General features: G+C 47.1%; 1 protein-coding gene and 1 pseudogene across 4 annotated transcripts; one reads left to right on the plus strand and one right to left on the minus strand.

The window, feature by feature from the left end:
• Nucleotides 1-4,505: 4,505 nt before the first annotated feature.
• LOC123804781 lies at nucleotides 4,506-5,012 on the plus strand (annotated as a pseudogene).
• Nucleotides 5,013-5,422: 410 nt separating this feature from the next.
• Nucleotides 5,423-12,207, minus strand: HAPLN2 (hyaluronan and proteoglycan link protein 2). 4 transcript variants are annotated; one of them, XM_045817253.1, is made up of 9 exons: nucleotides 12,070-12,185; nucleotides 11,770-11,944; nucleotides 11,369-11,427; nucleotides 9,270-9,381; nucleotides 8,697-9,050; nucleotides 8,391-8,507; nucleotides 8,089-8,271; nucleotides 7,451-7,727; nucleotides 5,423-7,351 (listed from the first exon to the last, which is right to left on the minus strand). In XM_045817253.1, the coding sequence occupies exons 4-9, from the start codon at nucleotides 9,355-9,357 to the stop codon at nucleotides 7,348-7,350; spliced, it is 1,023 nt and encodes a 340-aa protein (XP_045673209.1). In that variant the 5' UTR covers nucleotides 9,358-9,381; nucleotides 11,369-11,427; nucleotides 11,770-11,944; nucleotides 12,070-12,185; the 3' UTR covers nucleotides 5,423-7,347. The 4 variants fall into 4 exon arrangements, with proteins under 4 accessions (XP_045673209.1, XP_045673206.1, XP_045673208.1 ...); XM_045817250.1 differs by having other exon boundaries at nucleotides 5,423-7,727; XM_045817252.1 differs by having other exon boundaries at nucleotides 5,423-7,727; nucleotides 11,770-11,947; nucleotides 12,070-12,179.
• Nucleotides 12,208-21,713: the final 9,506 nt, after the last annotated feature.

Raw genomic sequence — 21,713 nt, forward strand, 5'->3', positions numbered from 1 at the left:
CAATTGCTAACCTTTAATCTGAAATGGACATAACAGAATGAACTCATATATCTTTTTATATACACACTATATATAAAATATATATTAATATATATACACTTTCTGCTTTACATATGTAAATACATATAAAATATATTTTTCCAGTTTATATATGTCAATATATAAATATAGATTATCCAGTTTCTATATATATAAACATATATGTAACAGTTTATAAATACTATTTGCATGTACAGTTTACTCAGAAGCAGTGATGACCCGACAACAATGAGTCCACCCTGTATCCAGATCGCAGTCTCGAACTTTCCACTACAAGGAACCCTGGTTTCTCCTCTGGACAAATGCCAGGCCTAAGGCAGGATAGTTTTTCATACTTGAGAATAGGAACTTATGAGGCTCAGGTCAAATTCATGTCAAAAGGACCCAATAGCCAACTTGAGAATACTCCCACTGGCCAAACATTTTCAGCATTAAAATAAATAATAACTATAAGAGATGAAAATACATCAAAAATATAAAAAGTCAATGGATTTATAATAAAAAATAAAATCTCTGGTCACCTTTGGACTTTGACAATACACCAACACATGATTTAGAAAATCACCGGGGTACAGCAAGTCCTGATGATGCACCTGCCCGCATCTTCTCAGCTGTTAGCTCAACAAGCCAAAGGCTGCTGACCTCTGAGGATTTTACTTTCTGATTGGAGAGGTATGCTTGGCCTCAGTGCAGGGCAAGTCAGAAGTCCCCGAGGACTAATGCCCCTGGAGACTGCCCTCAACCAGCGACGGAAGGTGAGTGGGTAGACCGCAACCCCGCCTTCCACCTGCCAGGCAGGAGCACTGCAAGGCAAGTTCTCCAACCTCCAGCTGTCCACAGTCATAACCTGTTCAATTTTTCGGATTACTTACTCAATTATTTATTGTACTCCTTTCCTTCCCAGTCTCACTTTCCAGATTTATTAAGATCTGGGAATTTTCAGACCCACGAAGTCATGAGCACACGAGAGTGGGCACGGAGCAATACAAAATGGCACACTCGTGACTGGGTATGAGTGTGTTCAGAGGGCACAAGTAAGCTCTGCCAGCAGGAAGCCCACCCCACAGTTCTGTGCGGCGTCTCTGTGGTCAGGCTCCAGAGAAGGAAAAAGCCGAGGCCTAGTTCATGAATAGGTCACTCCAATATGGTGACGTGAGCTAAACGTGGACTGCTGCCACACAGCAACCCCACTCAGGGTGCTCTTGAAAGACACTGGTGAGGGAGGACCCTCCCGGGAGTTTCAGGCAGTGCACTGACCACCTACTTTGCAGTGACAGAGGACTTACAGGAAGTATATGTGAACTTTTGAACAGTGGCAAATGATTTTGTTGGTTAATCAGGGGCCAGGAAGGGGTAAGACTGGAAGGCTGGAGGTAAGGAAGTCTGGGGCAGAGCTATATGGATGGACGTACAGCAGTGGGTCCTGTGTCTTGTAGCAGTGTCATTAAAGAACACTCACTACAGAGGAGTATTGAACAGCCGAGGGAACAGAAGGACCCCAGAGGATGACAGCCGGCCTTTATCCTCCGCTCTGCCAGGGCTTGTACAATGGGCCCATGAATGGAGTAGCTGTGGCAGTAGACGCGGAGACCAGGCAAGGGCTCACCAGCAAGGGGTCCTCTCACCAAGGCTGATCTAGCTACTGCTACTGCAAGACGTTTGGCCTGTCAGCAGCACAGACACTGAACCCACAATGGTGCTATCCTTCCAGGAGCCCAACCAGCCACTGGGCAGCATGTTGACTGTAACATACCTCATTCAGTCCAGAAGAGAGAGTAATATCTCCTCACTGGGATTAATATTCTGGATGTGGATTTGCTTTCCCTGCCCTTGGGCAGCACCAATATCCAGGGACATACAGAAAATGATTTCTCCTTATTAGATAATATATAGTATCATCGGTAGCTTAGGAGATCCACTTTACAGTGAAGGAAATGTGACAATGGACATAGGACCACAGTCTCCCCTGGCCCTATGATACATTGCATCACCTTGAAATTGCCAGCCTGACAGTCCCTTACTATGGTTTCTTTATAGTACATCTAAATACCAGATTGTGGAAGCATCCCCTGCGGCTGGGCTACTGGTCTTTGGAATACAGTATATGTTTTGAACCTATGGTCATTGTATGGTGCTATATCCCAGACAGCTAGAAATCATGGGTCAGGGACGAGGGTGTGGAAGTAGAATACCCATCTCACAATCAGTCCCCATGATCCACTTGGGGAATTTGTGCTTCCTGTTCCTATACATCGAGTCTCTAAAGGATCAGAAGCCCTAGTTCCTGGGTTGGGAGCTGTGTCTACCAGAAGTCACAGTAAGGGGGCCACTAAGCCTAAGGCAACAGCAGCCTCTGGGCCATTTGGGGTGCCTTATGCCAATCGACCAGCAGACAAAGAAAAGAATTATATCAATACTGGCAAAGACATTTGATCATGATTACCCCATGTCTAATGGTAATCATGAACAGGCAGTTGCAGCGATGTTGGCTTACCATGGGCATGGTAATGGAAGGCTGAAGCCTTCAAGGATGAAGGACTGGGTTTTGCACTGTGAAAACCCCAGAGACCAACAAAATGAATTGTAGAGGAGGGAGCTGTTGAATATTGATTACAGCTTTCGAACCAACTGCATCAACAGTCACTGTAGTTTGCCCCACTAGCCCTCCTATTGTAAGACTTTTTTTTTAAGAATTAGAAATTGCAATCAGCCACCACGTTGAAGAATCAGTGACAGGACAAAGTGAGTTTAACATGGGGCCACAAATGGATGTGAGCCCTGCAAAGGGTGGACTGTAGCTGTGGCCTATATCCTTCAGCATTCACCTCCACAGGAAGCCCTTCATGGACATCTGTGACTCTGCCTGAGAGCTTTTTTTTTCTTGGCTGTGGGAGCATGTTTGAGCCCAGGGCTAGCAAGGAATACCAGAGGGTTAATGCTTCCAGAAGCAGCCTTCAACCTTCTACGAGCAAGGTGACCAATAATACCCAAGGTTCTTTGCGCCTCAGGTGGGATTCTCAGAGACAGGTTCTACACTGTTTTCCAGAATACCCCAGAAAAAATGAGCCCCAGGTGCTCCGGCTGCTCTGTTACAAAGCTTTCATTGACTTCCTGCCCTTTTCCTGTCTCACGTCTCCACTCCTCTCCCAGTGCCTCTCAGCCTGACCTTATACTCAATGTTTTATACTCAAACTACTTGTACTCCAAGTCTTGATTCAACATGTGCTTTTGGGGAACCCTGTTGTCCTAGTCAGTTCGGGCTGCTACAATAAATGACCACAGATGGGGTGGCTTAAATAACAGGCATTTATTTCTCACAGTTCTGGAGGCCAGCAGATCCGGTGTCTGGCGAGGGCGCGCTTCCTGGCCGGCAGAGGGCGCGCTTCTCACCTGATGGAGAACAGAGGGAAGAAGCAAGCTCTTCCTAGTCTCTTACCAGGTCACTCAGTCCCATCACGAGGGTTCCACCTTCAGGACCTGGTTACCTCCCAAAGGCGCCATCGCCATCTCCGCACACCACAGCTTTGGGGATTAGGGTTTTAACATATGAATTTGGGGCAGGGGGAACACAACATATAGTCCATAGCACCAATCTAAGAAAAATGGAAGAGAATCGAGCATTAAGTCTACATTTCCTGAATGGGTTATATGTCAGGGTAACAGTTTATGGGGAAATTTTTTCCTTACAGATTATATACTACAGCTAATAAATGAGGGAAGAAGACAAAGAAATCTCCATTTTGCACTCCTAATGAAATAATAGCTCTAAGCAATAATCAGCAATAACCCTTACATAAACAGTTAATGTGTGTAGTGAGTTGAATAGGGGCCACAAAAAGATATGTTCACATCTAAATCCCTGAAACCTGTAAATGTTAGTTTGTTTAGGAAAAGGGTCTTTGTGGATGTAATTCACTACATGAATTCATTCCCTAAACTCAACTGATGGTTTTGAAATGAGATTACACTGGTTTAGCCAGGTGGAGCGACTCCAACGACAGGGCTTCTTACGAGAGACAGAAGAGGAGACACAGGCAAATAGAGAAGGAGACAGCGTAGCTGCCGAGGAAGAGACTGGAGTGATTTCCTGCCAGCCACCTCGAGATAGAATAAGCAGAAATTCCCCTCAGAGTCTCCAGAGGGAAGACCACACTGTCAACTCCTTAAGTTTGGACTTCTGAGCTCTAGAACTGTAAAAAGAATAAATTTCTGTTGTCTTAAAGCCACCAAGTTTGTGCTAATTTGTTACAACAGTCATAGGAAACTAATACAATAAGAAACTTTATAATGAATGAATCAGACTGGTATTGCCTGAATTTACTAATCCAACTTAGCATCACTATTTGAGTATAGCAATGAGACACTCTGTGCATCCTGATATGATGAAAGAGGAAGAATATTGTATCACTTATGAAATATTCCTGAGGAAAAAAAGTGGCTTTTCAGCTCCGGGCCCATACACAGCAGTTGTTGCAATGTTGATGCTCAAGAAGAACTGTATTGCCATTTATGAACTCCTTTTTAAGGAGGGAGTGATGGTGGCCAAGAAGGATGTGCACGTGCCTAAACACCCCGAGCTGGCAGACAAGAACATGCCTAATCTTCACATCCTGAAGGCTGTGCAGTCTCTCAAATCACAAGGCTGCGTGAAGGAACAGTTTGCCTGGAGACATTTCTACTGGTACCTTACCAACGGGGGCATCTAGTATCTCCGCGATTACCTCTACCTGCCCCCTGAGATCGTGCCTGCCACTTGGTGCTGCAGCCAGCCTGAGACTGGCAGGTCAAGGCCCAAAGGTCTGGAGGGTGAGCGACCTGCAAGGCTTCCAGGAGGGAAAGCTGACAGAGACACTTACAGTTGGGGCACTGTGCCCCCTGGTGCTGACGAGAAAGCTGAGGCCAAGGCTGGGTCAGCAACTGAATTCCAGTTTAGAGGCGGGTTGGGTCATGGATATGGTCAACCACCTCAGTAAAGCTGGAGGGGTTATTTTGTGTTGAATGAACTTGTGGTCAGAAAATAGAAAAAAGGTGAATTCAAATTAAATCAAGCTTCTAAATATAATTACAGGAGACAGAGGAACATGTTAAATGACACTATAAGGATATACTAAGCTAAAGCCAGAGTGTGGGAGACTTGACAGGAAAATGATCCAGTTTCTTAAACAAACAAACAAAATGGCATAGGCAAAATGGAATAATAAAAATTACAGCTTCAAAGATACTTTAAAAAATTTAACCAAAAATTTAATCAAGTACAATATGTAGATCTTAGTTGGATCCTGGTTTGAGCAAATCAACTATAAAATGATATGTTTTAGGTATTCAGGGAAAATTTACCATTAACTAAATAATAGATAACACAGTTTAACTTTGTTGGGAGACTATGATTGATAATGGAATTATGGTTATTTTAAAAACTCTCTGCATGTTAGAAATACATACTGAGTATTACAGGTACAATGATAGACTGTTTGGGATTTGCTTTAAAATACTCCAGCCAAAACAAACATGAGCATAGGGATAGATGAAATAAGAAGGGCAGAAATTCAAAATGGTCAAGCTAAACGATGAAGTGGTTCGTGACACAATTCTGTTTTTCTGTGTGTCTGAAATTGACCAGGGATCGAATGCACAACCTAGGCGTGTACCCTGACCGGGAATCAAACCCCCAGTCTTTTGGTGTATGGGGCAATGCTCCAACCAACTGAGCCATACTGGCAAGGGATGGTCACGTGTTTTTATGGGTAAAGAGACAAAGCTTTGCAGCAAGCAAATGGGAAGCTCCTCCCATGACAATTTCTCATTAGTCTCTGGACAAAGTCTGAAGGCATCAAACTGAAGAAAACCCATGTCTGCCTGCAGGCTAAACTGCTGGGCCAAGGATTTTAGCTTTCTAGGCTCTTGATTCCATAATAGGCCAGAACTTAGAAAATCCAGAAGAGCTATGGCAACCAATCCTACAAGCTATCTAATAAAAACCTGAATAATAATAATTATTGTTATAACAATCACTGATTATTATAGGTACCACTTACTGCATGCCTCTTATGTAGCAGGCATGTACTACCCAGTACATGCATTGTCTCAATACTGCTCATCACAAACTTGGAGGCAGATATTATCCAATGCCCAATTCCATAAAACCAAAGCTTAGGAACTGGCACAGATAGTTCATTTGCTATCTGAGGGTTATTGAAGATGCTATTCATTTGATCATTCTCTGTCTCTTACATTGTACAGTCCTATGAGATGAATTCTCTTTAACAGTAATAGTGAGAACACTCTTGGAAAACAATTTTACATGCATCAAGCCTTATTAGAAGGGTCATATCCTTTGCTCCAGTCATTACTAGTCTCTAGACCAGGCTTTTGTGCCGCGGTTAGACTGCTTGAACAGTAAAAAATAATATATATGAAAAACGAATTGACATTCGAGTTCGTATGTTGAGTTACTGGTATGTTTCCTTTCGCCAGATGTTAAGACCGCTCCTGATCCAGTTGCCTCTTTTCTTTGGTGGCCATGGTGATGGTGAACGCTGATCCAAATGTGCAATCACCCCCAGTATCAACCCTGCCGAACCATGCTGGTGTGTTTGCTGCCTCCTCCTTCCATAGGGTGAATTTCCCGTTAATTGTAACAACGGTATAACTTTCCTTTCTTTAATAGTACTCTGCAAACCATTCTAGGAGACTGGCAGGATACAAACACATTTTGAAATATTTTTAGGTCCCTCTTTTATTTGTTCTGTGGTGCCCAGGGGGTAGGCCTAGGTTTTGCAGCTCTTCTGGTAGATTTGAATCTGAGGTGCATTTGTGGCGCCCTCTAGTGGTGCCTGGCTCAACACCCTGTGATCTCCCCGTTTTATACCCGGCCAAGAGCTCATTGTGTCTCCAACTCTCCTTAGGCCTTTTGGTGCCATCTCCTCGCCATCCCCTCTCCTGCAGGCTCACCCCTAAGCGGCAGTAGCCCCTCCGGGCACAGTCAGCACTCTGGGCCCGAATTAATTCCCCTTATCCCGGAAGCCTCGCCGCGCTTAAAGCTTCGCCCAACACAAAAACTTCCAGTTATTTTATTGCTGTATACAGAGGTCAGTTAATGTGCCCTGGGCATCCCTCCCGCCCTCTAGCAGTCGCTGAGTCGTCTGCCGGGGGCACGCAAAACGCCACGGGGCCTTGATCCGCAGGTCCGAGGGTCGTAGCTGCACCACACCACCGAGGACTCCACTACCTCCGCTCCCGACAGCCGACCAGCCCGGATCTACCGCCTGTAGCCCTCCGCCAGGAAGGCGGGTTAGGAGGGGCTGCTCCTCATCTGGCGGGAGAGGAGGCTCTCGGGAGAGGCGGCAAGAGAACCCCTGCCACGACTCCCAGGCTTTGTCGCGCGCGCCGGAGGCTGTGCTGTGGGCCCTACTCGGAGTAGCAGTACGTCCCGTAGTTGGCTTGCTGGGGCTGGGGGAAGCCGAAGCTACGCACTCCAGGATCAGGCAGGCCCCCGCAGCGCGGCCGCGGCACGGTGATGGGGAAGCGCACGCTGCCATCCGCCAGCCATCCTCCATCGCATTGGTCCAGACCCGAGAACTTCCAGGCGGCATAGAGGTGCCCGACCTTGGCCACCATGGCCCCGCGCCGCCGGCACGCCGCGTGGGCTTCAGACAGCGTCAGCCTCCCGGGCACGAAGAACACTTGGCCTGGGGATCGGAGAGGGTCACTGGCCGAGAGCAGGATGGGGACGGGGAGGGGTGCAGGGGGGATTCCGGCTCCCGGGGAACAGAGAGGACAGTTAGGCTGCGGAGGAACCGGGCCAGGCTGGGTGGCAGCGCGGGTAGGGTTGCGGGAGGCAGGCTGGAGTGGGTGGGCGGAGTGGCGCGCGCGCGCCAGGCCTTGAAAATGTGTGCAAGCCTACGGAGATCTCTAGCCTCCAGCGTCCAACTCCCCACCCGCCGGCCGCGGTTCTCCAGACCCCGCCGCCGCTCACAGTCTTTTCCCAACAGCGTCCTCCGCGGCCCCTCAGGCCCGCCCCCGCGCCGCAGCGCGCGCCCAGCCCCTCACCTGCCAGCGCGGAGGTGAAACAGAAGGCGTCGTAGCGGTCGCGCTTCCGGTCGCGCGGCCCGTAGCTGCGGATCCCCGGCCGACCGTGGCCGCCGCACGGGGCGCGCGCTGTCAGCACAGGGTAACGCACGGAGCCCTCGAGCAGCCAGCCCGCGTTACACCAGTCTAGCCCCTCGGTCCACGCTGGCGGGAGATGGGGGGATTAGAGGCGTCACGGGCAGGAGCCAGACCCGGAGGTCGCCTCCGCTGAGATCCCTGGTGACAGCCTGGAGGGGCTTAGGCGGTGCCCGGGGGCAGCTCACCCTGGTACAGCTGGGCGTAGGTAGCCAGGCGTCCGTCTTGCTCCTCGCACGCCTGCTTCGCCTCGTAATAATTGAACTGGTACCGGCCTCGACGGGGCTGGTACGGAAACACCACACCTGGGGAGGGGGCAGACGCGAGAGGGGAAAAGAAAAGACGGCGCAGCCTAGCAGAGAGGGCTGGGCGGCGGGGGAGGAGTGGACCGCAGGAACAACCGGGGAGATGCTGAGGAAGGACCCTTGGGAGACCCGAACAACCCCACCACCACCACCACAAGAGAGGAGGGGGCTGGAACCGAAGGGCCTCACCTTCTAAGCGCAGGGTCAACGTCACGCTCTCGTCCTCGATGCCGTTGATGAGCTCACAGCGATACCGGCCCTCGTCCTCCAGGCGCACGCCCGCGATGACCAGGGAGGCGTCTAGCTGATGACCCCTCCTCATCCTGGCTCGACCCCCCAGGGCCCCGTAGCCCCGCGCGTGCAGTCCGTTGGTGATAAGGATCAGCGTTTCCCGGAGCTCCCCTGGTTCCACTTTGCTCCAGCGTACCTTGTAGCTGGGAGGCGGGGTGCCCAGGATGCAGGGCAGCGTGGTTGTGGCGCCACGACGAGAGTGAATGACCTCGTGGATGGGGGCCAGGAGGTAGTGGGGGCCCCCGTGGGATGCTGAGCAGAGGGGGCCACAGTGGCAGGACCCCCCGGACCCCTACTGCCCCAAGTGTCCATCTAGACTCTGTTCCCCAGGCTGCCCCATCCTCTACTCCATTGCGCACTCAGCAATGACTCTCACTCCCTGGGTCCCTCCAACAGCTGCCTTGCACCTTTCCCACACCTGGAGACTTTCCCCCACTGTTCCTCAGATTCTGCACTGGACTGAGGTCTTACCTGGGTCCCCCAGGGCTTTGTGGAAGATGGTGAAGGCCCAAGGGAGAAGGAAGTGACAGAGTGTGGGGAGATTGAGCCAGCCTTGCATGATGGGGAGTCCGCCGGGCTGGATCTAAGGGCAAAAAGGGTGGGCCATTCTTTAGGACTGAGGGAATGGGGACAGGGCAGGGAAAGCAGAGCTGGAGAGGAACTTCCATCAGGGATTCCTGAGAGGACTGTCCAGCTGGAAGCCAGTGGGGCTGAAAAGGGGGCTTATGTTGGTGGCAAAAGGAAGGTGAGAGGGGCAAGGAGGGTCAGTAACAACCACACCCTGGCAGCAGCCCATCCCTCTTTCTCTCCCCCATCCCTTCAGTCAGCAAGTTCTCTACCTATCACCTTCTCAAGTGCCAGTTCCCAAGTCTTGCCATCTGGATTGCCAACTCCAGTCTCTATCCTCTCCCAACACCCACTGCCATCTGAAGCCAGAGTAAATACGATCTGGTCACTCTCCTTCAAACAGTGGCTCCCTGTTGCCCTGAGAATGAAGCCGAGTCACCTAACCACAGCCTGGAGACCTCTGTGATCCAGTCTCTCTGCACCACCCATGCCCTCTTCACTCCACACATGTTGGCCTTCTGGCTCCAGAACAGTCCAAGTTCACTCTCACCTCCTCGCAGGCATCAGTTTGGGCCTCACCTCCTCTGGGAAGCTTTCCTCTTCCCCCCAGTTTACCCCACTGCAGTGCACTATGATCCACTTGTCTGGTTCCCCTGCCCACTGGACTGGGGACTTTTTTTTTCTTAGAAATACTTTTATTAGCAGCTAAACCAACAATGTGAATTTGAAAGTAATACATAAGCATATGTAGTTAAGGTTTCCAGTCATTATAAAGTATAACAATATAGTTATAAAAAAAGGTTTCAGTCCTGGGTAGTGTGGCTTAGTGGATTGAGTGCCTGCCTCCAAACCAAAAGATCACCGGTTCTATTCCCAGTCAGGGCACCTGCCTGGGTTGTGGGCCAGGTCCCCACTAGGGGGCATGTGAGAGGCAACCACACATTGATGTTTCTCTCCCTCTTTTTTACCCCCTTTCTCTAAAAATAACTAAAAAGATTTCAAACACAATTTCTATTTCAGTAGCTATTTTCCCCCTTCTTTATTATATCTATTCTTCATTACTTTGGCCATTTTTTAAAATTGAAGATCCCTTAACCTAGTTTTATTGACTTTAAAAATCTCCTCCCCTTTCTAACTGCATGACTTTGAACAAGCTATGTAACCTTTCTCTGCTTCGATGTCCTCATCAGTAAAATATGGACAGTAATACACACTTCCCTTACTGAGTAGTTGTGAGGATTTGATTAAAATAATATATGTAAACGGCTTAAAATAGTGCCTGATGTGCAGTAAGTGTTATGTATATGTGAGCTCATTTGTGCAGCTCCCAGCATAGTTTCTGGCAGACAGTAGGCACTAAATTAATGTGTGTGTATGTGTGAATGAGCTCATGTTGAGGACTTCTGGGAAGGAGAGCTGGGACACGGGGAGAGGGGAAAAACACCGAGGAGGGGTCAGAAAGTTGAGGAGCTGAGCTCCGCTTTCCTGCAAATGAAGGCTAAAGACAACTTTGTGGAATGAGAAATGGAGGTTAGGCACACAAAGGACTTCCCAATGGCTAAAAGGAAAGTACCTGGGACAGGGACATGAGGGAGGGAGAACCTGGTCATCAGAGCGACAGTGGGAACCGAGATGTACTAAGGGACCACTAGTAATAGCTAGCATTAGCCAGTTCAATGTGCCTGAAACGGCTCTAAGCACTTCACATGCATACTTTCATATTTACTCCTGTCAGCAAGTCTACAGACAATTATGGAACAATTGTAGGAACAATTACGAATCCCATTTTCTACGCTCAAACAAAGGTTCATGCATTTTAGTAAACTTGAAGGCGGTCAAACAGCTTGTAAGAGGAGGAGTTCTCTGGGATTTGAATCCAGATCTGACTGAGGCTTAAGCTCCTAATCACTGATCTGTATTTTTGTATTTTAGAGCAAGTGCACGCACAGCTTCTTCTTCTACCCCTACAGAGGATGAGAGAGGCCAATACCTCCAGTGCCTACCTGTTAGAAGATGGTCTCTTCGCAGAGATGGAGGGAGCAGTGACTGGCAGCTTTTTGTCCTGCAGGAGGAAGAGGTTCCTGGTAAAGGAGTTGCCTGGGCCACTGGGAGGTCCAGACCCCTTACAGCCCTGGACTTAGGCACCTAGTCAGTGCAACCACTCCTTGTACATCTTGAAGGAAAGGCTTCTGTTGTGAGCTCACAGAAGAAGCCAGGGTGCCAAGAACTCCACTACCCATTATTCCACTAAAGCTGGGCTAAGCGACCCATATCCAGTCTTGTGACCAGACACTCTATCTGCACTGCTCACTGCCCTGGGCCCAGGGGAAGATGCTGGGCTTGGGATATGGGCTGGGGACCCACTAAGGGGTATGGAATAAAGGAAGCAACCAAGGATGATCACCTGGAAGAGTGCAGACAGCGAAGTGCCTCATTTCATCTCTGACCAGAGAAGAGTTGATTGATTGATAGATATGAGGATGTTGGACCAATGGGCATAGAGATGAGCCTCAAAGATCCATAGCTGTAAAGCTCCAGATGCCTCCATTTTTCTATATGGGCCTCATCTGTAGGCTGAGCTGCTGGGCCAACGATCTTGCTTTTAGGGCTCTGACTCCTTAACAGGCCAGAACTTAGAAAACCCAGAAGAGCAGTGTGGGAACGGAGCACCCCTCCCCTCCTTCTTTCCCAACAAAGTCCTCACCTCTGTCCTCCGGTGCCTGGGTGCACATTGCCTCCGGGAAGAGGCTGTCAAGGTGGGAACCACACTCTGAGGTCCTCTAGCTGCTTCAAGAAACCTGACCCCTTCTGTCCAGCCCCCCATCTGTCCATCTGTCTGCCCTTTCCGTCTCTGTCCCCACCCCATCAGAAGCACAATTTCCCATTGTCCTAATCTTTCCCCCATTGTTGAACAACAGGGCCCCTTTCTTTATCCCGTGGGTAATGGCAACAAAATGTCAACAGCTGGGAATGTGGGGTACAGGACTGGCTGGCACACATCACCGGAAAAGGGGCCTGGGTGGGGGTGGGTTTAGAACAGGAACTGACATCCCCAGCGAGAACAGAACGGGATGAGGGGGAGAGAATGGCTCTCAAGAAGGCTGAAATGGGGTCCCCCTCAAAACTGTGAGCTTCACAGCTTTAAAGAGGTTCTGTGTGAGGCTGGTTCCATAGAGGGCACAGCGAGTGGTTAGAATGGCAACAGGAGAGATAGAAATTAGGCAGCAAGGAGGATTGTCCCTAGGAGGGAATATGGAATTTCTGAGGATGGAAGGATTATGGGAAGCTGTCCGAGAGAGGTTATGTTATTTTTTCCTAGTTCTCCACCTTCTCCTTCAGCACAGGTGGATAATAAAAGTTCAAGAGAAGAGAGATTCTTAACTTCCTGGGTAGAAATTCACTTCTCTTAAGTCCCTCTTGTCAGGAAGTTCTTTCTGAAATCTAAACTCCTTTTGGAGTTCAAGTTCATTTTAAAAAGCTTTCTATTGAGGTATAAATTACAGGCAATAAAATAAACAGATCAATAAATTTTGACATGTGCACATACTATATAACCTCTCCCTTCAAGATGTAGAACCGTTCTACCCTGGGTGGTGTGGCTCAGTGGATTGAGTGCCAGACTGCGAACCAAAGGGTCACTGGTTCCATTCCCAGTCAAGGCACAAGCCTGGGTTGTAGGCCATGTCCCCAGTAGGGGGCGTGTGAGAGGCAACCACACATTGATGTTTCTCTCCCTCTCTCCGTCCCTTCTCCTCTCTCTAAAAATAAATTAAAAAATATTTTAATGTATTTTATTGATTATGCTATTACAGTTGTCCCATTTGCCCCCTTCTCTCCCCTCCACCCTGTACCCCCTCTCCCACCCACATCCCCCCCTTTACTCATGTCCATGTGTCATACTTATAAGTTCTTTAGCTTCTACATTTCCCATACTATTCTTGCCCTCCCCCTATCTATTTTCAACTTACATTCTATGCTACTTATTCTCCATACCTTTTCCCCCCTCTCCTCCTCCCACCCCCCTGCTACTAGCCCTCCATGTGCCCTCCATTTCTGTGGTTCTGTTCCTGTTCTAGTTGTTTACTTAGTTTCTTTTGGTTTTGCTTTAGGTGTGGTTGTTAATAATTGTGAGTTTGCTGTCCTTTTACTATACATGTCTTTTCTTTATCTTCTTTTCTTAGATAAGTCCCTTTAGCATTTCATAAAATAAGGGCTTGGTGATGATGAACTCCTTTAACTTGACCTTATCTGAAAAGTACTTTATCGTCCCTTCCATTCTAAGTGAGAGCTTTGCTGGGTAGAGCAATCTGGGATGTAGGTCCTTGTCTTTCATGACTTGGAATATTTCTTTCCAGCCCCTTCTTGCCTGTAAGGTCTCTTTGGAGAAATCAGCTGACAGTCTGATGGGAACTCCTTTGTAGGTTACTGTCCCCCTTATCTCTTGCTGCTTCTAGGATTCTCTCCTTCGTTTTTACCTTGGCTAATGTAATGATGATGTGCCTTGGTGTGTTTCTTCTTGAGTCCAACTTCTTTGGGGCTCTCTGAGCTTCTTGGATTTCTTGGAAGACTGTTCCCTTTGCCAGATTGGGGAAGTTCTCCTTTATTATTTGTTCAAATACGTGCTCAATTTGTTGCTTTTCCCCTTCCCCTTCTGGTACCCCTATAATTCGGATGTTGGCACGTTTAAAGGTGTCCTGGATTCTCTTAAGCTTTTCCTTGATTTTTTGAATTCTTATTTCATCATGGTTTCCTGCTTGGTTGATTCTATCTTCCTTCTGGTCTACTGTATTGTTTTGAGACTCAGATTCCTTCCTTTCACTATTGGCTTTCCTCCGCGTATCTTCCTGCATCTCTTTTATGGTAACCTGCATCCTTTCATCTAAATTGCGCCCAAAATCAACATATTCCGTGAGCTTTCTGATCACCAGTGTTTTGAACTGTGCATCTGATAGATTGGCTATTCCTTGGTCGCTCAAAAGGATGAGTCCTGGGGGACTGATCTGTTCTGTTCGAAACATGTCTTATGTCTTTCCCTGTCTCTCCTTTTTTTTTTTTTTTCGGTCTGGTCGCTCTTGTTACGGTGGGGGGCGGAGCCTTAGGTGTTCACCGGGGCTGGGCACCCCAGTCGCTAGATTGTGACGTTATACGTGGGGGCGGGGGTGGGAGCAGGGACGGGAGGGAACAATGGCGGTAGTTCCGTTCTCCTGGGCCCAGACCCCTCTCCGGGATCCTGGGCTGCGAGCTCTGCCCTGGTCCACAATCGCTGCCTCACTGGGTCCGCCAGCCGCAGCTTGTGTCTGCGCTGCGTTCTTGCACCCTGGATGGCTGTCGCGCCGATTTCACGCCAAATTTTCCCCGACCTCCGTGCACCGCCGACCCGCGCCAGCCCCGTGCCCGCCCAGCTCGTCGTCTCCTACCAGTCTGGATGTACGGGTCTACTTCAACTTGGCTGTCCGACTTTCATTCAGATAAATCCTCTATCAGTTCTGAGTGTTATTCTATCTGTAAATTATTGTTGTTCTAATCTTGATTGTGCGAGGAGGTACGGTGCATCCACCTATTCCTCCATCTTGCTGGAAGTCCAAATAAATAAAATATTTTTTTAAAAAGAAAATACATGACATTAAAAAAAAACATATAGAACCTTTCCAACTCCCAGAATAAGCAAGCACATTTCTTTTTTGTTTGCTATCAATGCAGGGAGAGGTCTCCCTCCATAAATATTCATTTAGAAACATTCTGAGTTTTATATTGCCTCTTAGCCTTCCTTTATCTCCCCTGAGCAACCACACACCAGTAGTTTTGTGTTTTCGGAATCATACACTTCCAGGACCGGAGGGGACTTCAGGATGTTTAGCCTCGTCTGTTACCAGATGAAGAAGAGATGCAAGAGAAAGGGACTTGCCCAAGACCAGGCAGAAGGCAGCTGTTGCATCAAACCTAGAACTTGCTGCCTTTTTTGGTGATTCATCTCCCACTTTTCTGCCCCACTCTCAAGTTGGACAAGCTACAGGGTTTTCACTGGTACCAGACCTAGTAACGGGAGCTCACGCCATTGTACTCTTTAGGAACTTGACTGACTGTCTTCTCTCTGCCTGCTCCATTCCCTGTTTCTAAGCCCTTCCCTCCTTCCAGAGAAAAGGACAAACAGAAAAGACAAATAACCCCCTGTCTCCTGGGCCAGGACACCCTGATCCAGTGCATCTGATTGGCTTCCACCCAACTTCAGACAAACAGCCTCTCGTGGAGAGAGGAGAATATAAAGGCTCCGCAGCCAGTCAGTGCTGCCGCTGGTCACTGCCACCGAGCCCCAGCACGTGCCTCACCCACCGCTCCTTTCTTCCCAGGTCACTTCTGAACTGTGGTGTGGAAGTCTCTGGTGTGTAAATCCAAAAATGGTTGAGTTTGGCATGGAGGAAAATCTAGAACTATTCAATAGATGAAAAAAAAAACCCCAAAAAACCAGAAACAAAAGCCTTTGAGAATAGAATGAGAAAGGCACAGACCAGGAACAGACACAATGAATAGACAAGCTGACTGTAGTTTGCTCAAGGTCACTCTCATTCTCAGTTTTCCCCAAGACACTGCAAAATAGGAATCGAATAAGACTGCTCAGACTTGAGTTGGCACCTTTTCACCGGAATGGCATCTTTTAAAGAGAGACTTTTGCCATTCCTGCTACCTTCCAACCAGGGTGAGGTGGAATCATCTTGAACAGGCATGGAATCCTGATACCTCTTTCCCTAATATCTCGGGCTCAACTTATGCCCTCCAGGTACGTTTGACTGACTAATTTTCTTGACCCCCAGTGATGGTAGGATCCAAGTTTACTCCTGGGATTGTCACATAATAGACTGGAAGAGTTGGCAAAGTGGTGCTTCAGGGGAAGAGCAGAGAGGGACTGGGTGTGACTTTATGCATCGTTGCTTCCACCGCCCCCCTGCGTCCTTGTAGCAGAGTTCTCTGGGGGTGCTGCAGGGCAGCTTCATGCTCCTGCTGCTGGCTCTTGCCTTTCTCCTCCTCCCTGGGATCCCCCCAGTGCTCTCTTCCTTCAGGCCCAGGCTCAGGCATCTGTGGAGCTGGGTCCTGGCTGCACTTCAGGACAATGTAGGGGGTGGACCCGGGGAATCAACCTTCAGGAAAGACATGCTTTAACTCGGGAGGCCTCCCTGCACCCTAAACAGCCTTTGTCCTGTGGATAGATCCAAGGGTGGACAAAGAAGTGGGAGGTGAGGTCCGTGTCCTTTGGGAGCCTGCCAACCTGAGGCAAGGGCCCTGAGGTCACACAGGCTATGGGAGGATCACTGGACCATGAATCACGATCAGGCATCCTGTTCCAGCCAGATGCTAACCTCATATGAGACTCAGTACCAAACTCCTGAGAGCTTCAGGCTCTCTAATAATCAAACAGGTACCACATCTGCCCAACAGGACTGGGTGGTGTGAAGGTGATGGAATGCATTCTACCAGGTGAAAAGCACACACAGAATTATGTTCATTGTTCTATGGCTTGATATGCAGTGGTTGGTTCAAACCAAAACAAGGCTAGAGTGGGAGAGGATAAGGTGGGAAAGAGATGAGACCCATTGGACCCACTCATCCTTGTACTAGCCACACCCTCTAAGAACAGGGGGCCCTTCTATACAGTGAGGCTAACCAATGGAGTGTCCCTGAAAGTCTGGGGCAACAGTAGAGGAGAAGAGGGGATAAGGAAGTAAGGGCGAAGGAAGGAGGGGAGAAAGGAGAGGGAAAAAGTGGCAGAGGGCCAGAGACCTCTCCCTCTCCCTCTCTGTATTTCCATCTCTGGGAAAAGTGTGCGGATGTCGCCACCAGGCCTCAGACAGTGTGAGGAGCCTGTTCATCACTCCAGCCCCTTTATTTGGGGCTCTCAAGAAGTGGACCTCACATCAGTACTGATAAGAACCTAGAAACTGGACAAGAAGATATCCAGAGGGAAGGAGCTGGCTGCTGTTTGGTCAGCTTCTTCCTGGCTCTGAAAGTTCCTAAAGGAATGGGGTAGGGACATTGTGTTGTTCTCTCAACCTGACAAGCATTCTGGTTCAACACTCATCTCTGTTCTGAGGGTGTTGGGGGTGGGGGGCAGGCATCAGGCTAGTTCATCTCCGAAGTCTTTCACTAAAGGGCCTCTGTGTGCAGTAAACTGTGTAAGGGAGAGAATTAAGTGACCTTATGTGGTTCCCGACTTTATCACGTATTTGGTCTAGTGGGCAATACCTGTCCTGTCTACTTCAGAGATAGGGGAGGGTAAAGTGGATATGTCTATTTTCATGGTTACTAAGATTTAATGATTATATATATTTTTAATTTTCTTTTCATTTATTGATTTTAGAGAAAGAGAGAGGAAGGGAGAGAGAGAGAGAGAGAGAGAAACATCAGTTTGTTGTTCCACTTATTTATTCATTCATTGGTTGATTCTTGTATGCACCAAGGGGATCGAACCTGCAACCTTGGTGTATCAGGGCAATGCTCTAACCAACTGAGCTACCTGAGCAACACTTGTATTGCAACAGTTGTATTTTACTTATTAATAACCATGTCACCTATCATTTTGTTTGTGCAGTCAGTTCACTGCTATATTCAAGTGCACCATGTAAGCTGTATTTTTGTTCAACTACACCTGCAAATACCTGGAGACCTTGCCTCCGAGTTTCATCAGCCCTTCTCATTTTCCCAGGCCTCGAGGCTTGCTGTCTCCCATCCCTGCTTCTGTTCTCATTACAGCCAGTATAGGCTGGGTCTGATTTTAGCTTGTGCAGACTCTCACCCCCAGTCTCACATTGGTCAAACTCAAGCCTGGAAGTAAGAAGATTGGCAAGTATGAATCAACTGTTGTCAGACCAGCATTCTGAATAATTTTAAAAAGCACCCCATCTTGCATTCTTTTGTATGGGAGAAATAATATTATCACAGTATAATGATTCCCATTTTATGGACAAGAAAACTGATGTCCTGAGAAGGTTAGTAATTTGCTCAAGGTCCTGTTGCTACAGAATAACTCAGGTAGCTTATCTCCAAAGTGCAATAGAGTTCTTCCCTTCTGTGAAAGAATAAGTCCTCCAAACTTGGAAAAGGTAAAATGAGGATTGATTGTTTTTTTGTTTTTTGGAATCGATACTAGAACATTGTCTAAAAGTCTTGCTTGAGCCCTCGCTGGTGTGGCTCAGTGGATTGAGTGCTGGCCTGCAAATCAAAGGCTTGCCAGTTCAATTCCCAGTCAGGGCACGTGCTTGGGTTGCAGGCCAGGTCCCCTGTTGGGGAGGCCATGAGAGGCAATGCACATTGATGTTTCTCTCCCTGTTTTTCTCTCTACCTTCCCCTCTCTAAAATAAATAAATAAAATCTTCAAAAAAATAAAAGCTTGACACTCACCTGCTTCTCCTGGGGAATGACTTTGTTGTCATAGTATATTTGATACATGAACTACAACTGATAAAGGGTGGAGACTTTTAGAGTCTCTAGTTAGTGGTTAGTGGCTAACCTACAGAAATTGATAAAATAAGAGGGCTTATTGCCCAACAGAGAAGTTAACCACTAAGGTGTTTTGGTTTTACTGTCCTAGAAAGTTGACCAGTCTTGTATTTAAATTAGCAATCTTATTTCATCATTCCTTTCTTATTGACTATATAAATCTCTGTTTCTCAAAATGCTCTTCAAAGCAGCTTTTTTTTCTTTGTCTTTTTCTTGGTTCCTTCATCAATGAACTAAATAAATCTTTGGCATGAGTTAACAAGTAACTTTGAGGATTGTTTTTTTCCTCTTCTCAGCTTCCCTATATTGAAAGCAACACACTAGCACCCTCTGCGTCCCTCGAATGACAGACCCACTGGTGGAACTACCACACGTTCCCCTGAGACCGCACCTCCTCGAGGGCTGGACACTGCCCACAGTGGACCAGCAATGGGCACTGGGAGGAAGTGGCCATTCTCAGCAGAAGCCCTCTACAGTGCCTTTTTGGAGTTAAGGACAGCCTGCACTGGCTGTTGCTCTAGAGGGCCACCATTGTTACAGCGACTGAGTCCCATTAGCCATCAGACTTGATAACACACCTGTTGTGCTTCCTCTAAGAAGCCTTCCTTAACAAAAGCAAGAAATGATTTAACAGTTTTCTTACCTGGAATATACTAGGCATTCAGAAAATGTTTACTGAATAACTAAAGAAAATCGAGATTTTCTTCTAATTTTCAAAAGCTTGACATAAAGGTAATATGGCATAGTGGTTAAGTTCCACAGGTTCTGAAATTTGAGTGTCTGGGGAGAAAGCTTAGCCCCTCTGCCTTCTAACTGGACAGCATTAGACAACTTACCTACATCCTCTTTGCTTTGCTGCTGTCATCTGAAAATAAAGCTAACAACAACAGTGGCAACATCAATAATGAGAACAGTGCCTGACTTGTACAACACAATCCATATATCTTGGCCCTTATTATTGGTAGGGGAAAAGTGTCAAAGGGAATAGAATCAATTAAAACACAGACACTGATTTTAAGAGATCACCCAATTTTTAAAAGGACATAAAAATCACACGCACCTAAAAGTCAATGTCCCCCTCAACTATCTTTACTTATAACACAGGTAATACAGACACATAATGAAGAAAATTCAACCACTACTAAAGGAATAAAATAGAAGCCCCCTTTACTGTCTTCCTTCCTTCTCATTTCCCCCTAGAGCAATCAAACCATTATTAAACTTCTGTGTCTGTCATAAAGTTCTTAAGAATCTAGAGAATGCAAATAAATAGAAACATACATCATGCATACATTCTTTTGAATTGAATTGAAATCATATTGTACAAACAGTTCCCTATCTTGCTTTTTTCACCTAGTAATATGCTGGGAGCCTCTGTGCTGAACTCCCTTGTTCTTGTCTGCGCAGTATTCCAGTGGGTGTCTGTAGCATAATTTATTTAATGAGGTGCCTATTGATTAACATTTAGGTTGCTAGAAGTTGGGACAATTAACTACTCACATGGGGGGAAAATCAGTCCATAACTCATTCCTTAAACTAAGTAAATTTCAGGAAGCTCCAAGATTTAAATGATAAAAATGAAAAGTTGCTCGTATTTCCTGGGTCTCTGCCAAGCACACAGGAGGTATATATTGTATGCTATTAAACTTCTGTTGTTTTAAAGTAAATGCAGAATGAATCATAGAATAATAATTTTTTAATTGAAAGTCAAATTTTATTGCTTTTTAAAGGTGATTACACAATGATACACTTAATTGTAAACAATTTAACAAACGTAAAAGTATTTTTGAAAATGAAAATTCTCCTTAATCTTACCAGAGAAAATAATTTTTACCACTTTGTTGTCTATCCTAAACTTTCAAGACATTTATATACATTTATATATATAATGTGTAAGAATAGTTTGCCGACTTAAGTGCTGTGCAATACATCAGATAGCCAGCAGGCGGCAGGGAAAGGCCTCGATACCGCGCAGACCCGCCCTGCAGAGCGCTGGGCTGGGCTCCCAGCTGGCGTTCCACAGATCGTCGCCCCCTGTTCTGAAGCAAAGAATGTACACAGATGAAAATGCTGCGGTAGAGACCTGAAGCTCTGGAGGCGTCCTTCAAACTCTCGCTCTTCGTGTGTTTGGCTAAACTCTGGCTGGGAAGGAAGTAAGCCCAATTTCTCAAAGCATTTTTCTTCCTATCTCTGGTAGCAGTGCCAAGAAAAAGAACGAGGCTGGGATTCCTTGCTCTTCTTAGTTAGAGCACGGTCCTCCTTTCCCACCTCTACCTCCACTAGAGGGTAGAGGGTCTTTTATAATGCCTCTTTCAGAAACATTTCCACAGCATTTTTACTGATGTACCTAGAAATATCTCATTTTAAGTAATAATAATTTTTTAAAAGATTTTATTTATTTATTTTTAGAGAGGGAAGGGAGGGAGAAAGAGAGAGAGAGAAACATCAGTGTGCGGTTGCTGGGAGCCGTGGCTTGCAACCCAGGCATGTGCCCTGACTGGAAATCAAACCTGAGACACTTTGGTTCGCAGCCAGTGCTCAATCCACTGAGCTACGCCAGCCAGGGCTAGTAATAATAATTTTTTAAAATTATTTTATTGCTGTTCAATTAGTTGTCTGCATTTACTCCCCCCCATTCCCCCCCACCCCAGACAAACCCTCCTCCATCCCTTGCTTCCACCCCTCTCCCTTGGTTTTGTCCACGTGTCCTTTACAGTTGTTCCTGACAAGTAACAATAATTTTTTAAAGATTTTATATATTTATTTTTAGAGAAGGAAGGGAGGGAGAAAGAGAGAGAGAGAGAAACATCAATGTGCAGTTGCTGGGGGCCATGGCCTGCAACCCAAGCATGTACCCTG

This window comes from Phyllostomus hastatus, unplaced genomic scaffold (assembly GCF_019186645.2).
Source record: "Phyllostomus hastatus isolate PE091 unplaced genomic scaffold, TTU_PhHast_1.1 phas_scaffold_216, whole genome shotgun sequence".
NCBI classification, from domain to species: domain Eukaryota; kingdom Metazoa; phylum Chordata; class Mammalia; order Chiroptera; family Phyllostomidae; genus Phyllostomus; species Phyllostomus hastatus.